This window comes from Mytilus californianus, unplaced genomic scaffold, assembly GCF_021869535.1.
Source record: "Mytilus californianus isolate M0D057914Y unplaced genomic scaffold, xbMytCali1.0.p SCAF_2, whole genome shotgun sequence".
Taxonomy (NCBI): Eukaryota; Metazoa; Mollusca; class Bivalvia; order Mytilida; family Mytilidae; genus Mytilus; species Mytilus californianus.
Window position 1 is genome coordinate 45,169,772 of NW_026262668.1, and position 20,335 is coordinate 45,190,106.

At 32.0% G+C, this 20,335-nt stretch overlaps 1 protein-coding gene across 2 annotated transcripts; it reads left to right on the plus strand.

Moving 5' to 3' along the window:
* The first annotated feature begins 350 nt into the window (after positions 1 to 350).
* On the plus strand, positions 351 to 18,308 carry LOC127727990 (TRMT1-like protein). Of its 2 annotated transcripts, none has more exons than XM_052235139.1 (8): positions 351 to 565; positions 5,331 to 5,413; positions 6,542 to 6,782; positions 8,263 to 8,475; positions 9,841 to 10,031; positions 14,009 to 14,087; positions 16,030 to 16,284; positions 17,816 to 18,308. In XM_052235139.1, the coding sequence occupies exons 1-8, from the start codon at positions 507 to 509 to the stop codon at positions 17,955 to 17,957; spliced, it is 1,263 nt and encodes a 420-aa protein (XP_052091099.1). In that variant the 5' UTR covers positions 351 to 506; the 3' UTR covers positions 17,958 to 18,308. The 2 variants fall into 2 exon arrangements, with proteins under 2 accessions (XP_052091099.1, XP_052091101.1); XM_052235141.1 differs by having other exon boundaries at positions 352 to 565; positions 2,807 to 5,413.
* The last annotated feature ends 2,027 nt before the right edge of the window (positions 18,309 to 20,335 follow it).

Below are 20,335 nucleotides of genomic sequence, written 5' to 3' on the forward strand. Positions count from 1 at the left end.
CACTAGGTGTAGAAAAATATGAAATAATTTTACATACAGGTAAAAATGAATTTTTGAGAATTTTTTTAAATTTTGTATTCACTGCATGATAAAAGACCTAAAAGCACTAGTGGCCTTAGGTTTTTAAAGATATCAAAAAAAGTAAACGGTCATGATACATATTCAAATTCATTTCTGAATAGTATAATGAAAGTACTTCAGTTAACTGTTTAAGTAGAATTTTTGGCAGTGTTAGAAAGTGGTGAAAATTCTAAAAAGGCTATCATTATCCCTTATGGGCTAGGAAATACTACCGTGCCCCCTATAAGGTATACTGTCCCAGGTGAACAGTTGGAGTGTTATAGAAGTAAATGCTTTACAATGTCGTATTACGCGCGTAGGATCACCGAGTTTGACACTAAATTTAGTTTGTACCGGAAACGCATTTTTTGAACGAAGTGAAACTGAAAGCAGAAATATTTAGCCGGTATATTTGAAAAAGTTCCCACGTCAAACTATCATTCAATATGACAACATCAGTTCCAAAGCGACCATGTATCGAGCACAACAGAATTCAAAGCATCAGGTAAACGTATATACACATTTATCACATATGTTATAATGTACCCAGTCAAAATAATACACCTTATCGCTATAAATAATAATTTGTCTGGGGGTACAAGTAAAAATCGTCACCTGGTCAATTCGGCACCTATAGAAAAAGTCAAATCGACCACAGCTTGGGTATATGATAACAATGATTAAAATATTCAATTTTCTATATTTATACTAGTCCAAATAATTATGACGTCTTGCAAGGCTATTTTAATTTTTTTCTGTGACGCCTTCCTACAACGTCATAACGCTGAAGCCATTTTTTCCGTCTGGACTTTGAGAGCGAATTTTGGGGGGAACTTTGAGACCCAATTTTGGCATGAAATTTTCATTGCCAGCTAGAAAAATGAGTCTTCAATAGCTTACTTGCAAAGTTTAATGTTAATTTTGGGTGCCAAAATAACTACCTTAGTGCCAAATAAACCAGGCGCCAATTTAAATAGGTGCAGAAGTGACTAGAATTCATTTGTCCACCATTACTGGACATCACAAAAGTTCCCGTAAAATTTTGACGTCACAATAGAAAATGTCTGACGCCAGAAAAGAAAATTGATTGTTGCATGATGTCAATAGTTTAAGTGTCTCAAATTCTGAGGTCATGTGTCGCAGATTCCCAAATAGCAATAAGGTCTATGATGTGTAACTGCATGGATCTATAGTCCAAATAATTCTAACATCTTGAAAGGCTATTTTAATCATAGGAAGGCGTCACAGCAAAAAAATAAGATAGCCTTTCAAGACGTCACAATTGTTTGGACTAGTTACCAGAAGAGCCCGATTCTTATTAGAAAATCACATTGTCTCCTCCGGCAGTGATTCTGTTTCTATTTGACCATCATAGGACTACTGTCCTGTATAGCCAATATTATATCAGACAAATTGTCCTGTGAGTTGAAGTTGCATCAGTCGGGCCTTGACAATTTTTAAAACTTAGACTCCAAATGCTGCATTCTGAGGGTCTCTGCCAGTGTTTAAATCTTTTTAAAAACACAAGTTTTTAACTGGAAAAAAAAATATTAGAGAATAAATTTGTATCTTTACAGACCAGAATTTTGTAACAAATAATGAAATTGGGAAATACAGGCTCTGATCACTGATTAAAAAGAAGTACAATTACTTCACATACTGGTTGGTTGTATCTTTTGATCATTGCTCTGCAAGTCCCAATTGCATTTTTAGTTGCGACTTAGGTTACAAATGAAATGTATAAGCCAATGAAAAACTTTTATTTTTTTCAAGATAAAAGTTCAATCTAGTTTTGTTTTATAGTCAGTTTTGTGGCTTATTCAATAAAAAAGATCATGTAAGACTAGGAAATCGGGATGGGAAGATTTATAAAACAAATTTTGTTGTCATGTTTCAGCCAGGGGTAAAGCGATAACCATTTGTCTTGGAACTTTCTGATACTACTTGGGGCTTTTTCTTTGGTTTCGTCCAGCGTGTGGTCTTCAATTTCGGCACCCGTCTCGTTTTCAGAAATTCCATCATGATCCGACACCTTGCTGACCTTACAGCCAATATGTCTGTCAGAGTTTTTTTTACCTCAGCGCAGTTTTCTTTTTTTGTTTTCGCCGAACATGTTTACATGAAACTGGTTATTTGAGGAACCAGTCACGACAAATTCATAACACGCACCACGATCTGCCGTTAATTAACAACGGAAGTAATTTAATTGTAGGCATTGGAATTCCGATTCAAACAAAATAGATTTATCATGGGAGGTTTCTCTGCTGTCGTAGTTGATCGTCGCTGGTCTGATTCTATTAAATTTACAATGGCCATTTCGTCACAAGTAACCAAAAATAATCGGTCACAGTGTAAGCTTCGACAAAAAAGTATCAGTCATTTTTTATTTATTACAGTCAATGGCCGATGACCGATGGCAATCTAAAACCCTGCTCAGGGACTTGAATCATTTCCCTCTGTTTTGCAAGTTAAAGCTCACCTAATCCCTTTTTGTATTCTCTGTGGCCAAATTAGAAAATTACTCCGGACTGAGAATCTAGCTCAACCACTTACTGATTTCTACTATGCAAGAGAAGCATTCTCGTCTCACATCCATTACCTCAAAAGTCATCATACTATTATGACTCTCACAACACATACCCTGGCTAGATGTCTTCTTTAACCACCTTGGTTTTTTTTTTTTAATTGGGCCCAAAATGAAAATAGCGATTATGATTCACATAAGAAAATCACATTGTCTCTTCAGGAAGTCGAACCTGGTACCTCTGTGTAACAATTCAGTGCTATAACCAACTGAGATAAAGAAGTACTTTCCCATTTACAGCTACCTATAAAGCTAAGTATCTACTACCTAAGGGAAGCAATCCTGTCACATGTTTTTTTGTTAAAATGACATTATAAAAATTCAATTATTATGTAATAGGTGTTACTTAAATTGTGATCGATATATCTTTACTTATTGGTTGTAAGACTTATTTTTATTTTGCATGTTTTGTATTGGCGGAAAAAATGTAATTTAATTTTTTTTAGAAAGTCTTAAATTTTCTTTCAAGTAAACATGGTGAAGGTAGATTCCTAAACATTTCCTAATCATGCTTATGTCAGATCATGAGAAACTTCTGGTGCCAATCATCAACCTTTGGGAGAAAAAAAAGTCACTTACCTGTCAACTCTTTATTTTCCTCCTGTGTTGATAGGAGCACATTAGCTATAACTGATTTCTTTTTATAGTTGATGTTTATAAAATTCATTAATAAAAAGTAGTGTGAAAGAAACAATTAGAGGGCATTGTTTTATACTGATATTTGATTAATGATAGATATTTAACAAATGCAATGAAGTTGAAATGAAAACAAGTTCAAAATTTTAAATAATTTTCAGAGAGGTTGACAGGTACGAACTCATAGTATTCCTCAAATTTGGTGATACTTTTACCATTGAGCCATCTTTGATCAATTATATAAATAGGGCACTATAGATCATGTAGATCTACATGTATCAGGAAACCACCCATGGCAATTTGACTTGAATATGTAAATGGTTTTGCAGTTTCATGTACATTGTTCAGTACACATACATGTAGGGACATACTGAGATAAGTGTCTTGGATTGGCATTGTGTCTGTCATGACAAACAGAAAAGTCAGTTTGTTACCCGAAATATTAGCTGTGAAATATTAGTCAAACCTGATTAAGAGTAAAAAAGATAAATAGCATATCATTTGAGTTGGTTAAGCAAATAACAACTTGATGTCAGATAGTTAGCAATGGTAGAAAGTTACCTGATCCAGTTACATATGTGAACTTTTTCAATTGACTCAGTGCTGTTGAAATTTTTTTAAGTCTGTCAGACAATGGGTCCTACAGACTTGTCCACCTAGTCGGACCCTTTGAGTTTTTGCCAGACCTTCACTTTTTAACATAAATTTAAGCATTTCAGTAAGTTGTATACTCACATGCATTGTTGAAGTTTATAAGTTAAATATTACTTGATATAAAAGGCAATAGCGAAGATACTGGACTCAAAGAGAACTGTCGAAAAGAATATATAAGTCTGTATACAAAAAGTCAAGAATTGCTCAACTAAATCAACAAACAATAAATTTCATGAATGTCATATCCCTGACTTGAGATTTTTTTCTAGAAAAATTGATGGTTAAAACATGGTTTTATAATGTACATCATATTAACATGTTTTGTCTTCTCTTACCTATAATTTAACCCTTTTCATACTAAAACAGGAACATTTAGCACTTACATTTTTTTCTTTCCCCAATATAATGATTTTTATGCTAATTTGAGATTTTTTTTTAAAACAATGTAAGCAGACAATAATTACAAGCAGGGCAGACCTGTTAAAAGATAATTATACAGCAGAAAATAAATTACATTGGTAGTTGTAACAACATGCAATAAAAAGGGACTAACAAAATCATTTGAAAGAATTTAAAAAAAAACTGAAGATTTATCATGTTTATTAAATACAAGGTGCAAAATAGATTACCCATCCAAAATTGAGCACAGGAAATTTTATGAATCATAAATAAAAATTAAACACCTTCCTTCATTCTTTATTTACAGAAAAATATCAACTGATCATGCATACATTTATAGTATGAAGCTTCGGTCAATGCTTTTACACCCCAATAAAATTATAAAAAGGAGCATCCAATTCTTAAATATTTTTAATTCTATCTGGCATCAGAAATTTATATTGAATATAAATTGTATACAGTTTATTGTTTTAATATGCAATACAATAGTTCTTCAATTCATTTGAAAAAATTAAAATAAATCTGCTTTCATATAAAATAGGTAAAAGTTTATTTGCAAGGAGACAGAAAATAAGTATACTTTTTTTTTTGGCTTGATAAAAAATATAAATGATAGCCTCAAAACCCTGTAAGGAGATTTTTGTTAGTTCTGAAAATAAATATTTTCTAATCTTGTCTAGAAAAATTTACAGAAGTGCAGTGCAATAAAGCTTTTATATGTATGTTTGCTAACCCTTACCAGGGGCGGATTTAGGGGGGTGGCCCGGGTGCCCAGGCCCCCCCTTATGGAGCTTTATTTATGGTTAATCCAGACTTTTTATCGGTTCAACTACAAATTTTGTCTAGTTTGGGGGCCCAAGCACCCCCCCCTTTCCCAAACCTGGATCAGCATCTGCTTACGTTTACACAAGATACATATATACATTTTTTTCAGAAACTCTTAATCATACATTATTATTTTTACAAATCCTTACATTAATATGTTAAATTTTTTCAGAAACATGGTATTATGTGTATTATCAGCAGAGGTCAGACAGCGACATGAACCACTGTATTGTGTTGATGTTTTAGATAAATCTGGTTTGTATATATTACAACGTTATTGATATTCACTGGATCAGTTAATATGAAGGGGTAAAGTTTTTGGAAATCTCATTTCTAAATTCTTTAAAGTCCAGTGAATCTCAATAATATGCCTAAGATCTTACAGAAATAAAGATCTCCCTAGAAATTTTTAATAGCACTGCGGGCAGGTGACATTCTGATTAAAAAAAGTTCAATATGCATTTTTGTCTCACCTGCAAAGAAAGTCATGGAAAGTGAGACATAGGGATTGCTTTCCCTGCAACGGCAACAGTGTCAACAATTGTAAAGTTTTCTGCTTAAGTTAGTTTGATAGGAACTTCTTGTGATCCATTAATGATATTTTGTATGAAGTCGCATTACTATCAGTACATATCAGTTTGACAACTATTTTGAGGCCCTGCCTCCTAGGACGTGGTCCAGTGACTTTGAATTAATTAGCAATGTTTAATGTTAAGTTTTCTGCTTAAGTTAGTTTGATAGGATCTACTTGTGATAGATCAATGATATTTTGTATGAAGTTGCATTACTATCAGTACATATCAGTTTAATGACTATTTTGAGGCCCGCTGCCTAGGACATGGTCCAGTGACTTTGAATTAATTAGCAATTTTCAATGTTAAGTTTTTATGCTTAAGTTATATTGATAGGAACTACTTACAATAAACAACAAAATTTTCTATTAAGTTACATTACTGTCTGTACATCTCAGTTTGTCGACCATTTTCAGGCTCTGCCCACTAGATCATGGTCCAATGACTGAATTAATAAGCAATGTTGCTGTCCATCAGATTGTCTTTTTCTGAATTTTATGCCGATAGGGGAGACGTATCTCTGTGTCAACAGTTTATTTTTTCAATCATTGTTTCTGTAATAATTTAATATGTCAACTCATGGCTTAATTTCTGTATCTTCAAACTGTGTCAATAAACTCATCATAGATACAAGGATAAAAATTTTGTATGCCAGATGCTTGTTTTGTCTACAAAAGATTCATCAGTGACGCTCGAATAAAAAAGTAGGGAGTAATAATACTTGAGGCCACAATATTTGAAAATCAAAACCCAATACAAACGTTGAAAAGATCATATATTAGTTTGTTTTTTTTTTTATCTCTTTTAACAGGTCAATCTGGGATAATATGGAAGAGTGCCTTGAAGGATCAAATTCATGTGACAATAGCAGACAGGGAGATTGATGATTCTTTGAAATCAAATTTAGACACATACAGTCTGTTATGTCGAGATCTACCATTAGATATAAATCGAATACCTGGAGATCCTATGGAACCACAGCATGTTAATGAAATATATATTGCAAAATGTTCAGCTAATGTTGTTCTACATATGGAAGCCTTTGATTTTGTGTTAGTATATTTTCTTTTGTTTTAAACTACAAAACCATATAAGCAACATAAATAAAAGAAGACAAATATATTTACTTTTTTGAAAATTTTACCAAAGAAATCCCAAACAGTTTTAAAACATTCACAATATCTTAAGCCAAAAAGAAAACAAAGTCTATTGAATCTTGTTGTGTATTAAGGCGGCTCACGGGTATAAATCAATTTTTTTTTTAAATATAGGATTTCGCTATTTTTTTCTATAAATAAACTTTATCCTTTACTTAATAGAAAAACAAAATAAAAATATGGGGTCACCGTTCATTTAAGCTCAAAATCTGCCTTTGAAATAAGCATGCATTTTTGTTCAGGTACTTTTTTTCTGTTAAACTAATAGGAGAAAAAAAGGTAATAATGAAATAAAAAAAGAACTAAATTACAGAAATCGCTTAAATTTTAATATAGTTTAGTTTAAGTACAGCTTATTTGAAAAAAATAATAAAAAATATAGGTCACCGATGAGTTGAAAAAGATATTTCAATTTTTATGCAAAAAAAATGGCATTTTTACACCAAAGGGAGATAATTTGGAGCTTTTTCAATGATATAAACATTTTAAAAGTCATCTGGGGTCAAAATGAATCGATTTTCTCGGTTGATTTTTGTACCATTTCATAAAGTAACAACTAATAGTATAATAAATAAAATTTGTAATGAAAAACAAAATGTTTGATTTTTTGCTGAAATTTTTGTACCCGCGAGCCTCCTTAACAGGGTATTTTGTGCAACAGGTTTGATAATTTTCTTTCACATTTCTTTGCGCTTGATGTTCTTTTTCACAAATTGGTTAAAAAGCAAAATGTTTTTTTTTTAATTTTTCTTTCATTGTGAAATGCCCATTTTATTTCCAATGCACTTAACTGTGCACATACCCCTCCTTTATGATAGACTGCCAAAGTTCACAAAAAATGGTGATCTGAAGGTTTTGACCACCAAAATTTCATAAAGGACCAACACAATTTTGGTATTTTGCAATAAAGAATATATTGAACACTAGCAGATTTTCTTCAAGGATCACCAGGGAAAATAAGATTTTGAGAACTCTGGACTGCCTTTCTATCTTGTTTCTAAGGCTCATAATTTTTCTAGAGCTATGCACATATATTTCCCATATATATATTTGATGTGTTATTTATTTATAGATTTACAATAAAAATGGTCGGTATATCAAATTAACCCAACCTATCATTCACAGGTCCAATACTGTAAACAAACTTATTTTGTGGATAATTAATTCCACCTGTAACCCTTATCAGTCAACTGTGCTGTGATTTTTTTTGAAGATTTTCTAATTGTCTTGATGTATTTATATAAGTTTAGACCCAAGTTTTACATATTGGCTACGTTACATATTCCGGTAATGTTTCTACTTGCAAAAGTCCTGAAAAATAAATCACCCGGAAAAGAAGTTGGTTTATTTACAGATCTTGAATGTTATTTTTCAGAAACATGAATCCAAACCAGCATTTAGTCAATGTTTTAGATTCAGCAGTGATGAACTTAAAACATAATGGAATATTGTGTGTATCATCTACCGACATTTCATCAAAATTTACAAGAACTGCTCATGTTATACATAGACATTATGGAGCAAGCGTTATCAAAACCAGTTATATGAAAGAGCTAGCTCTCAGAATTGTCATAGCAAATATAGTCAGGTATGTCAATCAATATTAGGCCATAAGATTTTAGATTTATAGTTCTCAGCCCTTCATGCATCCTTTGGTTGGTCCTTGCATTGCAATTATTTTTTCATTGAATAAAAAGAGAAATGTGGTACTGTACCCGGTCTAAATGGTTTCACATTTGGAATTCTCGTGCAACTTCATTAGCGTGTGTATGAAAAGTTCCAATAATTCAATTGTACAAACTTTTAAATCATTGATCATGTTGATTGATTGATTGATTGTTGGTGTTTAGCACCATTTTCAGCACTATTTGCTATATCGTGGCGGTAAGTTTTTATTGGTGGAGGAAGCTTGAGAGGACCACCAACTTTCCACTGAATTACTGACAATCCTAGTCAATTAAGATTGGAGTCATACACGCCTGCCACGTGCATGGTTAAAATCCATGATGTGACAAAGACATCATTTAAACATTAGTGCGGGAGGTCATAGTTCCTAATGCCAGCTGGGTCAAACCAAAGACTTTATAATTGGTATTTGCTGCTTCTCCACTAAGCACGAGGCATTAAGGAGTAAGAGCAAAGACTGGTTGGCTTGGAGTCAGAATAATGTGTCCAGGTAGGGTGTCATGTCTTTCTGGGGAATGTTACCTTGTGAACTAGCGCGTTAAAAATCTTGCTTATGTGTCAGTCTCGTACAAAGCAGGATTAATATTCATATTACATTAACATGTTTTCATCCTGAATATGCATTCAATTTACAGCTGGATGTTAAACAACCATCCATCATCATCAATACAACATGTATCATTTAATCATTAGATAGAAAAAATGAATAACATACAAAGTTTGATGATGACATGAATATGATTAACTGGTAGCAACTATCCTATTAAGGATGTTCGATACTCTGTTTCAAAATAATAAGCTTTTATAAAGACTGTTAAAAATTGATAGTATATAAATAAAGGAACTGAAATGGCTGAAAAAAATGAAGGGTTTGTTTGCTTTTTTTTGTTATATAAGACAGTCAAAATTTGGCAGGAAATGATTCTCTCTAGATTTTTCATACATTTAACATTGGCACCATTTTTCTTTCAAAAACTATGAAAATATAACAAGAACTTTATATAAGATTTTTTGAAATATGGCTTTTTAAAACTATATGTAATAAAACGACAAAAAGAAAAGTAGGGGTTAGCGAGCAAAATTTTTAATGGCACTACATGGATAAAACCAGAGGATTCCAAATATCTGGCAAAAATTCAAAAACAAAGAGGAGCAAACATTCTTAAGTGTTGAATTTTTATTGCTGTGGTCTGTTTGCTCAACTTGAACATGGATAGAACCATCTTTCTAATTTTCCTGATGATAATATGACCTTTTGTATTTTCAGGTCATGTGCAAAATGTAACAAAGGAATTGATGTGTTATTATCGGTGTGTGCACATGATAATTTCCTCATTGTTGTACGTATTTTAAGAGGGGCCAAAGAAGGGGATAGCTGCATAGATAAAATTGTACCAGTTCTACACTGTCAGATATGTGAAGAGAGAGTTTTTCATCCAAACACATTGTCTCCACAAGGTAACATTAACAGTTTAAAAGTTTGAAAAATATGACCTAATTAAACTTCATAGTTTTTTACAACCAAATAATGGTAGATTTATCATGGAATATGTGAGATATTTCGGTAAACTGTGGATTCATTATTATTTGTTGGGCACCAATTTTTGGTGGATTTTGTAGGTACAGGTGAACCACAAATTAAAATGTTCAACAAAGTACAATTTTTTTTTAAGCTTGAATGCAAACTTATACAGATCCAAGAAATCAAATATCCACGAAAATATAATGTTTCTTCAATCCACAAAAATTGGTATCCATAAAAACAAATGAATCTACATTGCTAGGTATTCAAAACTTTTGTTGAAACAGTATTTTAGCGAAAAAAATGATCTTCACAGGATTTGTATTTTAACACCCCCAAAATATTTTGTACATCTGTTATAAATTGTCATCCATTTTGTTAGCACTTTTGCAGTCCTTTTCCAACATGGAGAGAAACATTTTAACATGTTTATATTGAAAAGTTATGTTGCAGAAGTGTACAGAAAAGCAACAAAATTTAAACTGTTCTTAAGTATCTGGCTTTATCAGACAAGTACTTGGTTTTACATCTGAGTTATCTCCCATTACCAAGTTTAAAAATATATATATGAGGGACTGGATGGAGTTTATATAATAGAGAATAATGGGCAAAAATAAATAAAGAATAGAAAAAAATAGGCAAACAAAATAAAGAAAGGAGATTAATGGGGTGCTAAATTATAAAGAATAGAGAATAATGGGCAAAATAAATAAATAATAGAGAAAAATGGTACAGAAAATTAAAGGATAAAGGAATAAAGGAACCCCATCCAGACCCTCACATATCATATCATGTTTTTAACACACTTCTTGAGAAACCTGTAATATAGCTTTCCTACTTGACAAAATGTTCTGGTAGAAAATAATGCTGCATGACACATTTAAATTGTTTTGGGTCATATCAGTTTGATAAAAAAATTTTATTTAGTTTCCACCCATTGCTAACAAGGATCTGGCACAACTGTTTTTCTTTCTTTTTTGAAGACCTTCTTCAGGAATTGGGATCCTTGGGTTTGTTATAATGATAAAAGCACCATCACAAATTTCTAGACAGAAATTTCATTGGTTGACATACAGGGCTTCCAAAATTTCCTGACGACAGCCTGAATGATCAGCTGGATACTTAAATGTAACTGAGAGGATGCATAAATTGATATATGTGTCTAAATAATTAGTAGTGTTATATGCAATAAAATTATTTATAACTGTTTTGTTTTCTTCATTCTAAAAATAAATAAAATATTATCCTCGGTATTGTGTCATTTTTCTGTGTATCGTAATACAGTAACCATCATTGCATCAATCAGCTTCAGTACCTGACTGTTCTCATGTTTTTGTTTCTGTTTATATAATCTATCTTCTCTCTGTGAGTACTTAACACTTTGTAAATTAAGGCCATCTTATTTGAAACTGTTGATGTTGGCTTTAATTGCAGTACAACTTGATCATCAATACACGTGATACTTTTCTTTTTGTGTATTGATTACCTGACCACGTGACTTTTACAACTGATGCGGTATTTATAGATAACATTGAGGAGGCCCGATGAAGGATATTGTTTTAAACCGTGTAAAATCTACTGAACAGTGATAACATTTTTCTTTGTACAATTTCCCAACCTGATTTAGAAAATAAGGAATAAATAAAAACATACTCAGTTGATAAATAATTTAATGAATAACAACATGATATTTTATGTAAGCATATAACAACAATAAAATGTCAGAAGAGCACAATGCTGACAAACACACGCAATAAATATTACAATGAGCACATTGAAAAGAAGCACAGATCACAGCACAAGATTAGAGTTCATTTAGTCTAATTAAAGATTTTACATTCATGAGCTTGCTAAATGCATTGTTCTGATAAACATGGCGGTTACGAACGGATTGCCATTTGCGGATAGCAGGAACAGGGTCAAAGTCTTTAACATCTACACCTACTAAGCTTATCCTCATAAGTTGATCTAAAGCGTCAATACCTAGACTACACCTTAGTCGATCATAATTCCCATGGCGGGACTTAACTTTACGTCGGACATCACCTCTTTCTCTATAACATCGGAAATTGTCTGAATAAATTCGGAGCAGGCATTGTTCTCTTGGTATAATTTAGAAGTGATCACGGCACCATTTAACTTAGTTAAATCATTTATTGACTGAAATTTGTCCATTAGTTTTTCCTATATATTTTAGTAAATTTTCCCCTTGAGAGTACCCCAGTATTTAACACGATGTACAGTGTTAAATAAAATAATATATATCATACTTATTCATTTATAAATATCCTTATTTGAAGAATAACTTTTAAATATCAGGATACTTTTAAAACTGAATGCTCATTTAAAATAATATCTATAAAGCGTAATTAAATAGGATGTTGTTCCATACACGCTTACATGTTTGACCTCGTTTACCGGATTACCTTTATGTACATTGTTATGCATCATTAATTCTATTGATAAAGATAAGCTAAGGACACCTCATCAAAGGTAACAAACCTGTAATCAGTGAATGATTTATGGCTTCAATATAACTTATTGAAGAGATAATTGTTTGACAGCTTGTTGTTATTTAAATAAAAGAAAACGTGTTTTTTCTACTTTTTATTGATGTACACAAGCTAAAGACCAAGCCGTACATTTATGTACCCAGAGGATTAGACTAACTGAGACACTTCAAAGTATCTGAAATATGCTGCTTCTGTTTTATTAAACCCAATTATGACCGAAATATCTTTGTGAAATAGATTGCCACAATTATAAACTAAAATGCCCAAACGGACATGCCCAAAGCCCCAAACGGACATTTTTATCGATCGATAGTTGGTAAAAATTGAAATGACCGTTTCATGAAAATGCCTTGAATAACAAAATGTGGCACACCAATTCTATTTGACCGTTTGAGTCTTTTTATGAAAGTTTCGGTCAAGTCCGGAATATATGACCGTTTTGGAAGCCCTGTTGACATAATAATTATCAGAACAGGAAAGTAGAACTTAGTATTGTCAGATCCTTGTGAGTGTAGCGTAAACCAAGGATGTGTATTTCAATCAGATCTAGGTCATTTAGTCAAGTGTGAATATATAGCTGAAATAAATGATCTGTTAAGTCAGCTTTATTTTTTCCAGCAAATCACAAAATGAACATGAAAATTATCATTAAGAATAAAAGATTTCCTGAGAAGCAAAAATGATAAACAAAAAACTCAAGAAAAACATAAAAACTTAAATCCTATTGACTTTTTAAGTGAAAAAATGAACACCAAATATGTTCCTGACTATTTGTCTGTTTATAAGTTCTCATCAGATGCATTATCAAATTTACAAAGGGATGATAAAACCTATATTTAATCAGAACAGATATTCATGATTTTCAATTTTTCAGGATATTTTTCTATTATGTCATAATAAAACAAATAAATACTGTGGATTCATTATTATTCGTTGGATACCAATTTTCGTGGATTTCGTGGGTACAGGTGAACAACGAAATTAAATGGTAAACGAATAACAAACCTTCTATTGGCTTATATGAAGACTTCGGCAAAACCACAAAATTAAATATCCACGAACATGTAAGTTTCCCTTAATTCACGAAAATTGGTACCCACGAAAATAAATGAATCCACAGTATTATATATGAAGTAACAAGATAGATCTCTAAAATTTCTTTATCAGTATACTTTTTCTCTGTAAACATGCATGATATATTTGAAATCTTAAAAGAGCCTTTCCAAAATATTTAAGGTAATGAAATGAATTTTGATCAGGTAATACAGCAATCGATGACTTCATGTTAAATTCTAATACCCATCTAGAGTTTGCTCTTAATGAAATTTAAATAGAACATTTGTAAGAAACTTGTTGATACCTCCATGTTTCATGCTTTAAATATTTTCTAACAATTTCAGAAGACCCATACAGTTTGCTACCATGTTCCTGCAACAAGAATAATCCTGGGAAGACTGCTGTTATTTTAGGACCTGCCTGGTAGGTAACTTATATTTTATTGGTTTTTATATATTTCATTAAAAAAGCGTTCTAAGACAAGAAAGCAGAAAATGTTCAATAGCCCTTCCATAGATGTCATGTGACTTCCGAAAGCAGATATTTTTACAGTAAAATGATTTAATATGTTATTCCCTTCCAAGTGAAGTATATCTGGTTCATCATGGATGAACAATGCTCAGAAGTAGATAATATCTCATTATTTCATTAATAAAAGTATTCTCTAAAAATATAGCCTACAATAATTCTGGGTATGCACCCAAAGCATAGAGCCATGTCTGTCAAAATCTGGCTAATAAGCATTTTGTTTGACAAATAACGTTATAGTGCCCTTCTTCTTCACAGGAAGACCCACAAAGAGGATTACATAGAATAAGCAACAAATATGCTTATAGACATTCTTATTGATTGTTTATTGCTTAACGTCCACTGTAGACATTCTGTCCTTGCAACAGAATAATTATCTGTTTTCAATGACACAACCTTTATGTGGGCTGTTCTAGAAATAAAAACTCATCAAATATACCAGACTTATAATTTGGTACGCCAATCAGGCGTTTTGTCTACATCACACTCATCAGTAGTGCTGGAAATTTAAATAGTTAGGAGGCCAAATCAAATATAAAGTTGAAGAGCATGAAACATCAAAAAATTTTAAAAGGTTGTGCCAAATATGGTTAAGGCAATCTATTACTGGGGTTAGAAAAACATTAGTATTTAGAATAGTTCAATATTTCATCAACAGTGAATTTACTGAAAATGAACATATACTTTTATAGCTGACTACTGTAAATTCAGAAATTATTGCGAGGTTTTTATTATTGCGAAAAATGCGACAGAGTTGTAAACGCAATAATTTAAACTCGCATTTTGAAATATTTTATATGAACTAAACAGGATTTTTCTCAAAATCGTAAAAATTAAAATCGCATTTAAGTATAAAATGACAAAATCGCAATAATAAATGCACGCAATAATTTCTGAATTTACAGTATGTGGTATGGGTTTTACTCATTGTTGAAGGTCGTACGGTGACCTATAATTGTTAACTTCTGTGTCATTTTGTCTCTTGTGGAGAGCTGTCTCATTGGCAATCATATCACATCTTCTTATTTTTATATATGTATGATATTTCATGTAAACACAAAAGTGTACATTACTGGACTGGTGATGATACCCTAATGGATGAAACTTCCACCAGCAGTTTCATCAACCCTGTCATGGTAATAACTCATCAAAGATACCAGGCTTACTATTTGATGTGCCAGAGACTGGTTTCCTGTATAACAGACTCATCAGTAGGGGTTGGAAAGCACTTTTAATTTTACCCAATAATGCATAACATTTTAATTCATTATCATTGATTATTAACAAAAATTGTTCTGGTTATCTTATTAGAGTTTTATTCCAAGTGCCCTCCTACCCCCATCCCCTTATAATTGATTCTAGAACAACCCCAATGTAACAAGGTAATCATTTTCCTTTTAAAAATACTTTAATACTATTACCATAGACATTTCAACAGAGCATTACAACTTTCTGTTATTTTGAAGTCCCTTACACTTTCTTCCCCCCCCCCCATAGAAATAACATACAAATCATTATGTCCCATGAAAAATTAACCCATACAAACTACTGTGGATCATTTATTTTCGTGATTACCAATTTTCAAGGATGGGGGGGGGGGGGGGATTTTTATTTTCGTTGATACTTGATTTTATGGATATGGACAGTTTCTGTAACAAGCCTATAGGAAATTTCTAGTTTTTGAACACTTGAATCAGAGGTTGACCTTTACCAACAAAATCAACAAAAAATAGTTATCCATGAATAATAATGAATCCTCAGTATGTCAAATCAATGAAACCTCAGAAAATTTTATACATTTGCATAAATTATTACCATGTTTTATTTTATTTTTTAGGTCAGGAAAACTTTTCAATGTTTCATTTTTAGATTCAATGTTACATGGTTGTAAAGACTTGGATTGGAATTTCTCAGACAATTTCAGTATTGAAACTTTAGTGGAAGAGGCTAAGTGTCCAAACTGTTCCCTTCCAGAAGATGACAGTGAGGAACCAGATCTGAAGAAGACAAAGTTATCTCCCCCTGAAGAGCCAATGCCACCATTTTACTACAATCTTCATGCCATGAAATTGAAATCTGTTGAACATCCTAAGTATGTCATCAGGCATATGTTTTTTTCCTATCGTCACCATTAGTCTGTATTCATTTCATCATCTGTAAAGTTTTTAAAGATAATGTTCTCTGACACAACAGGACCAATTAAAATCAAAATTGTCTGAAAAATGATTTGGATATCTGCATTAAAGGTTTGCCCAATTACTTGGCTTAGCCAACTTGATTACCATTACAATAACTGGAATTAATGAGTGTAAAACATCCAAGGTGGCAATTTCCTTTAAGTATTCAACAAAAAGTTTTATAGTTACTGGTTACAGATTACACACCTGTTTTATTTTTTTGGCATATTTTTTTATTTCATTATTACCCTTGGATTTGAAAGTGAAAGTTTTCTACAACTTTTCAGTACTCCTTGCTGACTTAAAAGACTATATTTGATATATAAGTGTCATGAATAGTTAGAGATCCTAGATCACATTTGGGTTAAATTTAGGGCTTCCAAAATCAAATTTGAGCCAGTAGGACATTTTTTCAATCCTTATTTAACTTTTTTAAACTTTGTAACAATAGGCAATCAAGTTAATAATTATACAATGACTAACAGGAAAATGATATTGATGCCTTGAGCTGATAAAATTGAGAATGGAAAAGGGGAATGTGTCAAAGAGACAACCACCTAACCAAAGAGCAGAAAACAGCCCAAGGCCACCAACAGGTCTCCAACACAGCGAGAAAATCCTGCACACTGAGGTGAAAATGGATGTCACACTAAACTCTGAAACATAAAATTTAACCAAAAACATACAAGACTAACAAAGACCAGAGGTTCCTTTAAGACAGGGACTGGCACAAAAATGTGGTGGGGTGAAACATGTTTTGTGAGATCTCAACCCTCCCCTTATGATGTTTACTCGTACATTGATAGTTCTGCTAATTTACAGTGCATTGTTTGAAGTGTGCAATTTTAGATGACTTACATTCATGCTATACTCTTTATTAATGCAATAGCACAGTGAAAACAAAATTAAATTTCGTTTTTAAAATGCACATGTATCTGAATACCAGATGTTGGCTTGACAATGATAAAGTCTGGAAAATAGATAAATATCATGCCAGCCATATAAGGGTTTTTATTGCATGAATGCAATCTTTACCCCAACTAGTAAAAACATGTTGAACGTTTATTATTACGTTTTTAGTTGGTTATCTTCCCTGAAATTTTATCTAATCCCCTTAAAACAAGTCATCTATTGGTCCCTATAATAGGTTTATGCTCTGGGTCTTCTAACACGCTAAAAGTACTGCATTATCCAAACATTTTGAAAAAAAAGACATGTAGGACAATTTTGAAATATACATTTAGAAAAAAGACATTTAATAGTTAAAGAAAATAACAATTCTGGAATATAAATTTAGAAAAGATACATGCAATAGTAAAAGACATTTTTGGAATTATAATTGTAACTGTTGCTTTAAAAAGACTATGAAATATACTTATAAAGTATCATGTACATGTGGAATTCATAAAGAATAAAATGCTTATACAATTTTTTTTACCGTTTTAGATTCAGTCGTTTGTTAGAGTACCTGAGGCAGGAAGGATATAAATGTAGCCGAACACATTTAGATGTCTATGGCGTGAGAACAAATGCAACATTGAAACAGATAACAGACATAATGTACAAATATTGTAAACAAAAGTCCTGATATTGTTTTTGATATTTGTTATTTTTTATACACCTGCAAAGGATAGAACATATTACGGAACACCATTGTTAGTCTGTCTAGTGTAAACTTGTTGGAATATTTAACATCGCCATTTCTAGGTGACAAGAAATTTTTTCCAAATTATAAGAAAATTAGTCAGAGGGTTTTGGTACTATTTTGACAATTTTATGTGTGTTGTTGTTGAGTTACAGGACTTCATTTTGTGAGAAAGATGGCATAGTGTCAAACGTTGATAAATCTTAATTTATTTGTATAGTTTTAGTCATTTTTTTATAGATTATTAAGACTTGTTGTTGGATGATGTACATACAATAAAATTATATTAATATATTTTGCTGCAGAAAATTATGTGACTTTATTTCCTAGAAAAAATGAGGACTTTTCAAAAGATTCGTAATAACTCAATTTTGACTAACATGAAGGTTAGGTTGTGGGTATGCTAAAAATTTTAAAATTTGGCTTTCCCTTAAAAGAGTCTGTATATTACATGTAATTTGGGATAGTACGATTTGCAGGCAGGATGGCTAGCTTACAGGCTTCTTTAACTGTGCACTATATTGAAACTGTTAAACTAATCTTTATCAAATTTTCCTACATGAAGTATATCAAGTTTTGACAGAGATATTGATGTCAAAACAATTTAACCACATACTGAAAGTAAATGTTGATGCCACTGATACTGGAATGAACGATTTCTATGCCTTGCTTCCTCAACAAAAAGTTTCAGGCTCAACAAAAATAACACTTTATGTCATTTAAGTCCAAATTTGGAAATGGTTGAACCAAACCTTTCAAATTCTAATATTTTGTTTCTCATGACAAAATGGAGGTGAAGTTGATTGACAATGTTCACTTTTGCCACTCAGGAGTTTTAGTCCTTGATTGATTGAAAAATGACACCTTGGATGGAGAGTTGTCTCATTGGCACTCATACCACATCTTCCTATATATACCTAATGTGGTTTCTATTCCATAACTTGAGAATTTTTCAATTAATGTTTTTTAGATTTAAATATATTGTTTCTGATGACAAAGATGGAGGTCATGTTTGATTTTGACTATTTTCAATTATGCTTCACAGGATTTATGGATATTGATTGCTTCGCTAATATATATTTAGTAAAACCTTGTATAACCTAAAGTCATTTTGACAGCCTCATGTCTTATTTTGAGGTCCAGGTTTATAGGATTTCATTTGTGTGAAATATAGCACAAATGTAGCATGCTAGCTCGAGTTTGTTTGAACTGCTTTCTTTCTAACTGCATCACACTAAAGAAAAAGTTAGCTATCTCATAAAGTATTCCCAGCTCCAATCTACGGTTACATTATCAAACCAGACATTTTGCTTCATACACATTTTCATTTGGTGTATTATTTTTGTCTCAAACTTTCTTTTAATCCATAAGAAGTTGTGGTTGAAAGCTGTGACTAATACATGATATATGTTGGTACCAGTTGCATTTTGATATTAGATAATAATTTAATTTTGGATGTAACACGTCTTCTGATTGGCTGACGTTGTTTTGTTTATCAGCTCATAGACATAATTTTGTCATGTGACTGTGACGTCATCAACGTTTTTTCATGGTTTACTACGATTTAAAATGAAATTTAGAATTAAATTATAAGGAATGACTGTAATATTTTTTCTGTCTATTCGAAATAACATAAAAAATGTGGTGCACACTTTAAAATAACCCGCTATGCGGGTTATTCAGTGTACACCACATTTTTGATGTTATTTCTTCATACACAGAAAAAATATTACAGTCATTCCTTAAATGAATTTAAATCTGAGAATAGTGATCTCTCTATAATTCACCATATGAAATTTACTTGCTTCATTTAGTCCTGTCCTTGTGTAAACATTTATTGAAATCCTATTGATGGTTTAGGAATAAAGCTAATAGTTGTGTATGCTGAATTGGCTGCATTATCAAGAATCATTAAAAATTATAAAGCTACATTCAAATGAACATCTTATCTGCAGTGATCACCAGCCTGTCAACCGAGAGAACCCATGCTGTGGTGACCTGCATTCGACTCTGATCATAATTGACAAGAAAGCTTTCATGCCAAAGTCTGGTGGTACTCTTATAGTACTCCCATTACCCACACCAACAAAAATGGCAGCCATTTGATATACTGTGGGTATTTATTTTTTCCATGGGTACCATTTTTTGTGGATTGAAGAAAAATTGCATTTTCGTGGATATTTGATTGAGTGGTATTGCCAAAGTCTGCAAACAAGCCTATAGAAAATTTGTACATTGTTCATCTTTACCCACGAAATCCATGAAAATTTGTATCTCACAAATAATAATGAATCAATAGTAGTCAGGGTTGCTGAAAGTGG